Source organism: Alligator sinensis, unplaced genomic scaffold, assembly GCF_000455745.1.
Source record: "Alligator sinensis unplaced genomic scaffold, ASM45574v1 scaffold1083_1, whole genome shotgun sequence".
Classification (NCBI taxonomy): Eukaryota; Metazoa; Chordata; order Crocodylia; family Alligatoridae; genus Alligator; species Alligator sinensis.
Genome location: NW_005842644.1, coordinates 529,213 through 537,159, shown reverse-complemented (window position 1 = coordinate 537,159; position 7,947 = coordinate 529,213). Strand labels below are relative to the sequence as shown.

General features: G+C 65.4%; 1 protein-coding gene across 1 annotated transcript in view; it reads right to left on the bottom strand.

Moving 5' to 3' along the window:
- Positions 1-1,578: 1,578 nt before the first annotated feature.
- LOC102370573 (protein FAM71F2-like) overlaps positions 1,579-7,947 on the bottom strand; it is a 6,676-nt gene continuing 307 nt past the window's right edge. The window contains exons 2-8 of the mRNA XM_025215434.1: positions 5,353-5,452; positions 4,346-4,435; positions 3,855-4,033; positions 3,532-3,781; positions 2,882-2,937; positions 2,509-2,591; positions 1,579-1,760 (exon numbers count right to left, since the gene is read on the bottom strand). Of these exons, the coding sequence (XP_025071219.1) occupies positions 1,579-1,760; positions 2,509-2,591; positions 2,882-2,937; positions 3,532-3,781; positions 3,855-4,033; positions 4,346-4,435; positions 5,353-5,452 (940 nt within the window). The remainder of the gene's footprint in view (positions 1,761-2,508; positions 2,592-2,881; positions 2,938-3,531; positions 3,782-3,854; positions 4,034-4,345; positions 4,436-5,352; positions 5,453-7,947) is intronic.

Sequence of the window (7,947 nt, the reverse complement as noted above, 5' to 3'; positions counted from 1 at the left end):
GAATGCCGTGGGGGTGCCCCTGGAGGGGCCTCCTCAATGCAGCTCTGGGAAAGGGGGTGCATGGGGGGAGGGGGGGGGAGCAGCAACAGGGATCCAGCCCAGCTACACCCTGATCTGCCCCCTGCCTCATGCACAGGACCCGTCCTGGGGCTGAGCACCCCACAGGCCGGAGAGGATCCCCAGCATGACCCCAGCTACCCGAGGGTCTCATCCAGAGGCTGTGAGGGTTTTGCTCTCTCCTTTCCTTCACAGAAGGCTGGTGGTTTCCTTCATTCTGCTTTTCAAATACAAGGTGTATCTTATGGGAGGGGGATGTTGTATGCTAGAAAATACAGTATTTTTTCCCATAGTCAAGAAAGGGGTGAAAGCCAAGGGCTCTCCAGGCATTTTCCAAGGGGTCCTGGAATCAGACGAGGTGGAGAGCCCCGAGGTACAGGCCCCTAACTCACAAAGCATGGCGGGAGCGTAGTCAACTGCTTAGCATAGCACCATGCAAACTACTTCCTACAGAGCCGGCGGGCTTGGGGGTGCGCAGCTCAGCACTGCCAGGTGCCAGGGGCTGCTCTCCACTGGCACAACCACGGGCCAAACCTCCTGCTGGGATGTGCCCTGGGGCTCCAGCAGGACGTGCTGCTGCCATAGGGACCCTGGGGGCAGCGGAGGGGCTGGGTGACCCTCCCCAACCTGCCCCTATCCCAGACCCCCCAACCCAGCCCGGGTGGTGCAAGGGGCTGCTCATGTCCTGCCACTGTGCTATACCGTAATTTCCAGCATACAACGCCCTGGGGTGAGAGCCACAGCTGGTTTTTGAGAGGCAGAAGGAAGCAGCAGCGCGAGGGAGCCAAGTGGGCAGGGCTCCTCGTGCTTTCACCCAGCAGAAACTGCCGTTACCGTACTCCCTCACGGATAACATGCCCCTCTGTTTGCAGCAGTTGGGTTTTGGGGAAAGGGTGCATGCTGCCTATGTGAAAATGCATTATATTGGCGGGGATTGCCAGCCCGCACCTCCATGCCTGGGGGACAGCGACAAATACCACGGACAACGTGCAGGGATCAGGATAATAACCGGGGGTCCCGGGGGACGCAGAGCAGAGCGCTCTGGCCAGCACCCCCTGCCCCTGAACGCATCCACAGAGGCAGAAGATGCCAGGGGCTTCCTCTGGTTGCAGAAAGGGCATGGGAGCCCCCAGAGCACCAGGAACCAGCCTGTGCTTATGGCTCGGTACAGGAGACACCAACGTAGATCCCGGTGGGGCTCGCGCGGTCCCCGGGGTCCTCGCCATGGCCTGAGTGGGGCCCAGGGCGGTGGAGGCAGGCACAGGGGGCTCATACCAGGGACAGTGCCCTCCCTCCCTCCTCATATATGTGCCTCAAGGGGTCGCGGGCAGGCTGGGCACGCGGTGCCCCCTCCCCTGGCATGTAAAACCCAACGCTACTGGCCTGAAGGTCCTTCCCCCGCCGCGATATATTTATGATGCTCGGGATTCTCAGACAGGAGCTACAAGTCTTAGCTGCTGCCGCGTCGGCCCGGTCCTCGTGCTAACCCCAGCCGGGCTGCCCGGAGCCGAGGCCCGTCCACTATCGCTGGCCCACGGCGATGAGGCTGCTGAGCCGGGAGAGCGGCAGGAGCCCAGATGGAGTCTCGCGCTGCCAGAGCCCGTGGCGTGTGGTCTCACCCTTCGGTTTGGCCTCCTCACCCACATAGCTCGGGTCAGGCTCCGGGAGCTGCCCCAGGCACCTCTCACACACCATCAGCTTCCCTGGAAGGCATAATGGGAAGGCAAGACGTGAACTCCAAGCGGCCCTCATCTCGGCCAATTCCTTTATAACTCTTGGGTTCTGGCTAGCTAGAGCTGCCGTGTTGGGAATGCTGTTGTCCAACACCCGACTAGCTACTACTGGACCAGTGGGGGCTTTCTGTTACGGGACATCCAGACTCTTGCCGGTGAGCAAAGAGAAAGATTTTTAATGAGTATTTCTGCTGTTTCTCCCCCGTGACTGAAAAATGTTACTATCCCTCAGACCTCAACAATGGCTGGGATTTCTTTTGTAGCACATCACGGAGAAGATTCTGCCTTATTTTCCTTAATATCACTGCCTGACTTCTCCCGTCCCTGCAAAAACGATCCCTTCAGCTTCCCTTATCAACGGCCTGCGTTGCATGAAGGTGAAGCTCTTGTGGCTGCTGGCAGTGCTCCCTCTTTCTACCGGTCGTATCTCGTCTCTAATGACACGCCAGGCTTTGTGGGGCTGTAACCGTGCCTGGCGCAGCCCTCGGCGTCCCTGCCTGGTCTGTCCACCCCGGGGTTTCCCTGGCTCTCGGCGATTCATTGCACGGAGGCGAATATCCAGAACCAGCACCGAGATCTTTCCGGGCAGCTCCAGCACCCAGGAGAGGTTGGTGCTGGGGGCCTGGCACTGTGAAATGCAGCCCAAAGATGCTCTATCCCCACCAGCCCCTTCCTCGCCCAGGAGAGGGGGCAATCGCCGGCCCTGCCAGTCTCCTACCTCCTGGGGGGCCGGGGGCACCCGGGGCCTCGTCCCTGGCTGGAGGTTTGGCCTTGGTGGCGAGAGTCCAGAAGGAGGAGAGCCTGGGGGAGGAAGGGAGAGGCAGGGCTTACGGACCTTGCTGCCCACCCCAGACAGGGGCAGGGGCTGTGGGGTGGAGCAGGCGGGAGTGCCCGGCTCCCCCCTTGTCCGGGGGGGTGCTTCGAGGGATGGGGGATCCTGGGTCTCTGGCACTGAGGGGCGGCTGGCGGAGCAGGAAGGGATGGTACGAAGGGGTCTGGCTGGATCTTCCCCCCACCTCCCCTTGGACTCCAGGGCATCTCAGCTCATCCAGCCCCTGTGGGGAGAGAGTCCTCATAGCAGCACGTCTCACTCAGGGATCCCAGGACAGCAGCTGGGATCATTGTCCCCATTTTGCGGATAGGCAAACTGAGGCACAGAGTGGGGAAGGCATTTACCCGGCATCCTCATGCCCAACGGAGCCCCCCCATGGCCAAGTGCCCTTCCTGGTGCAACCCTGGGCAGGGAGGACACCCTGCAGCGGGGTGGCTGGTCCCTGCCCCGGGGTCGAGGGGGACCCAAAAGCCCCTCACTGCACAGCGGGGTTTGCTCCAATGCTCTCTCCTGCCTGGAGCCACCTGGGACACCCCCTAGGCTGGGAAGCTCCCAGGAACCGGGGGGAAAGACGGGAGGGGTCCAGGTCTCTGGCAGGGGCAGGAGCCCAGGTGCCACGGGATCCTCTTTACCTTCTCCAGACCAGGCTGTCCTCTGCCGCTCGGCCCAGGGCCATCCTGGACAGCCTTGACAGCCTCCTGCCCAGGCGGGCACTGGCGGGCGTCTGAGGCTCAGGTGCCGGCTGCAGGGAAAGGCTGTGAGGTTCCTTCCTGCCCCCCATGGCCAAGTGGGGGGCTCCATGGCGGCACCATGATGCTTGGGCTCTCGGGCCTGGCTTGACCCACCTGCCACCTCCCCGGCTCTGCCCGTGCCCTCTACCCCCACTCCCCCCGCCTTAGGCAACTGCACCTCGGAGCTGCTGGAGGAGCCGGCAGGGCTGGGCACGAGGCTGTGGGACAGGCGCACGGCGGGGTCCTTGCAGGTGATGGAGAGGCCGTGGCGCAGGATGGCGGCCAGGCGGCCCCAGAGCCGGAAGACGGCGTCGGGGTGCTCGGGCCGCAGGCGCAGGTAGTACACGGGGCCCGTGGCCACCCGCAGCCGCAGCAGCCGCCGCGTCGCGTCCTGCACCGACAGCCGCACGTAGCGCAGGGGCAGCAGCCTGGACAAGGGGGGACATAGTCACGCGTGGTGCCCAGAGGGACCAGCGCAGGGGTCACCCCCCCGGTCCCCGCCTCGCTCTGTACCTGCTGAGCGCCACGGGGGTCTCCTCCAGCGGCCCCTGGGGTGCATCCTCCCACCGGGCCATGAGCAGCACGTTGGGCAGTGGCAAGCAGGGGTCAGAGGACGTCACGCCCAGCGTCACAGCCGTGGGGCAGTTGTGGATGTCCACCCAGTTCCCCTGCTTGGTCACCTGCAAGCGGCGGCAGCATGTGGCTGGGGGGCACCGCCTTCTCCCCCCACCCCCCACTGCACAGCTGTGCCCGTTTGGAGGGGTGCCCAGCTCCCTGGTGACCCTAAGACAACCCCTTCCTCAACCCTGCTGTGTCCTGCATTGCCCCCATCTCAGCTGGGGGGTCCCAACCCCTACCCCCATCCAGGCCTGAGGGAAGCAGGATGCTGGAGCTTGCCCTGGTCTGATTCCTGGCTTCCCGTGAGGCTCACGGAGCTGCGTGGGTGGGAGGTCTCCGAGCCCAGGCAGCACTTTGCCCCCCGGGGAAAGTACCTGGATGAAGTTGCTCTCGAACACGGCCGACCTGGGGAAGAGGTTGTAGTCCGGAGACCGCAGGAGCTGGCACAGCAGCCCCCCCTCCACCTCCAGGGCTGTCTCTCCCCCGCGGGCAGCGTCGCCCTCTGCCCCGGCCATGCGGACCCTCATCGCGGCATCAGGCCGCCCCCGGCGGCCAGGGCCACGTTGCTCTCATCCCTCTGCTGCGAGCCTGCCATGCTTGGAGACAGGCCTGGAGCTGTGGGGTGCCCCCCACCCGGCCCTCTGCCCTGGAGTTGCGATGTCACAATGGCTGGCAGGTGACCGTCACCATGGTCAAGGCTGGGTGGCCTGGGGCAGCTGCGGACCCCCCACCCTGCCCAACCCCTCTGGACTGCAGCGCACGACACCCCCCCAATGCAGCTCAGGTATCCCAAGGGCCTTGCCAGGCCTGGGGCACCAGCAGGGTGGCCCGCGGTGCCTGGAGAAGGGGGACATCAGAGGTGGGGTGCAACCCCCCTGGATACAGCAGGACCCTCACATCTGGGCTCTACCCACCTGCTCTGGAGACAGGAGCAGCATTGCACCCAGCTCCACATCCCCCCCAAGCCCCGTTGCCCGCGTCCTGGCCCTTGCGGGCAGCAGAGGTGGGTCTGGCAGCCCCAGGACTCGACGGAGCCCCCAGAGCCCATCCAGGGAAGGCGTTTACCCTCGCGTGCATGGTGCTGTACAGACTCTGGACCCAGCTCAAGACAGAGCTGTGGCAGGACAGGGGGGACAGTGCCCCCCGCGCCCAGCTGAGACCCGGGGAGACCCAGAGCGGGTGCAAAGAGGCTCTGAGCCCCCCCCCCATTCGGAGACCAGGTTCCCACTGGTGGCAGCTCAGGGCACCCCTGGGCACTGGCCATGCATGGCGGAGGCCTGTCTACACTACAGCACCCTCGCTGGGCAGCTGGGTAAATACAGGAGGATACATGGGCTCGGGGGGGGTCCAGCCTGTGAAAAGCCAGGCTGGCCCCCCACGCCCCCATAGCTGCCCCAGGTCCCGGCTTCTTGCTCCTGCCCTGGCTTGTGCCTGCGTCGGCCCCTTGCTCCTCAACTGGCCCCGGCCCAGCTGTGGGGTGACTGCGGGGTGCTGGGGAGACAGGAGCATCTTGCAGGGGGGAAGGGGCTGGGGCTCAAGCCCTCTAGCTGCGCTGGAGCCTGGCACCTCCCTTCCTCCTGTGGGGCGAGGTGCAGGACCACCGGGCACAAGGAGGGGACCAGAGGCACATGAGGGGGGACTGGAGCCAGTATGGAGTTAGCTCGGTGCCCCTCACCCTGGCCTGGAGCCTCCAGGGGGCTGCTTGACCCCCAGCTCTGGCTGTGCCCCCACCCCCCCGCACCATGGGCCTTTGGGGTCCCTGGGGTCATGGCGCTGCTCCCCCTGCCCTGGGAGAACTACCCCCGCCCCCCCGCTCTGGAGCACAGGGGCAGGGGGCGTGGCTGGGGGACGCCCCTCTCCCTGCTCCCCCTCCCCAACACCCCCTAACCCACAAGGGTGGGGGGGCAGCTGGGTCTTAAAGGGCCAGCACTGAGTGTCCAGCAGAGGCCTACCTGCTGGCAGGTGGCACCCTTGTAGGTCTGGGGGGGGGCAGGTGTGCAAGGAGTGGGTGTGTCAGGGGCAGGTATGTGGAGGGGGCATACAGAATGGGTGTGCAATGGGAGGTGTGCAAAGAGGAGGTGCCTGCAGGGATGGGTGCATAAGAAATGGGTATATGTAGGCATGGGTGTGCAAGGGGGAGATGCATGCAGGTAGGTGTGTGCAGAGTGGGTGTGCAACGGGGAGTGTGAGGAGTAGGCATGCAAAGGGGTGTGCAAGAGGGAGGTGTGTTGTGTGAGAAGCAGATGCGCACGGATGGGTGTGCAAGGGGGTGCAGAAGGGAGGTGTGTACAGTGGGTGTGTGAGGGGGAGATGTGTGCAGATCGGACGTGTAATGGGGTGTGTGTAGGGTGGAGTGTGTAGGTGCAGGCATGCACAATGTGGGTGTACAAGAGCACAGTGTGTAGGGGTAGGTCTGCAAGAGTGGTACGTTCAGGGGTGGGTGTGCAAGGAGTTGGTGTGTGTAGAGTGATTGTGCAATGGGGTGCGTGCAGTGTGCGCATGCAAGGGGAAGGTGTGCAGGGGTGGCTGTGCAAGAGGGAAGGGCATGCAAGGGGGGGCCTGTAGGAGTGCGTGTGCACGGGGCAAGCCTGTGAGGAGCAGGCTGCAGCGTGTGGGCCCCGGCATGCTGCGCGCGTGCACACACACACAAACACACGCACACATGCACGCATTCAGCTTGGATGCCCCTTCACTCCTGACGGCTGCATGGACAGATGCCGGATCCTGGCCCTGATCCTGCCCGGGGTGGGGGAGTCCAGGCTGCGCTCAAGGGCCCCCGCTCCCCTGTGCCTGTGGCACCCACCACCCCTTGCCCCAGGGCTGGGCATTGCTGGGGGGTCGATGCCTGGGGAGAAGGGAGCAGCACAGCGGGTGGCGGGGCTGGCCCGGTGATGCCCGCAGTGCCAGAGCCGGGGCCGTGCCAGGCTGCGAGTGGCTGCAGCGCTCGGATGGCAGCTAAGAGGCTTGGCCTGGCACCCGCCTCTTACGTCTAATCCCCCCCTGCTGCTCCCTCCCCCGGGGGTGTCGCCCAGGCAGCGCGGCCCCGGGTGCCGTTACCAGGCTGCGGGTGCAGCAGGGGACCCGCTCCCCGGTAAACAGGCCGAGGGGGGCAGGAGCCGGGCCCTGCGGCTCTGGTGGAGCGTGCCGCCCGGGGCGGGGGCACAACAGGCCAGCCTGCACCATCGTCCCCCAGCGCCACGGTGTTGACGGCCCCAGGCAGCAGAAATGCATTGCATCTGCCATGGCTCCGTGGGGAGGAGGCCTGGGGAGGGGGCACAGGACGGCTCCAGGCCCCCTGCCCCAAGCTGGGGCTTTGCTCCTGGGACAGGGTTGCAAAGGCAGTGACAGAGCTGGGTGACTGGCCCCGGCGTGGGGTGCTGGGACCAGGGGGCAGCTGGATGCCCCTCACCTGGACTGCTTGCTCCCCATGCTGTGCCACCTCCCAGCCCCTTGCTGCACCCTGGCTGCTTTGCACTGGGGCAACCTGTGCCCCGTTTCGGGGGGAGGCAGGGCCATGGCGGCCCCTCGAGACCCAGAGCCGAGGCTCCCGCCCGCGAGGCTAGGATATTCCTGCTAATCGCTGCTCAGCACCGGCAGATGGAGAAGCCTCTAATACCCCACGACCTTGGCAGCTCTGCTCAGCCGGGGCTGGGGAGGCGTGGGTGGTTTCCGGGCTCCCCAGAGATCACCTAGTCCGGCCCCATGTGGCAACAGCTCCAGCCCAGGCCCCCGGGGCCAGGTCACGGCCTCCATGGCGGGGAACCCACGAACCTCCCAGCCCCCCGTGGCCTGGGGGGGCCCAGTCTGTCCAGCATCCCCCACCCCATATAGGAGCCTTCAGCTCCTGCCCTGCAGTACGCAACCCCCCGTTGTGTCACTGGAGGTGTCCCTGTCAACCGAGAAATGCCCCGTCTTGTCCCGTCCCACCCTGCTGAGCTCCCCTGGCCAGGGCAGGGGGCATGGGGGGGGGCATTCC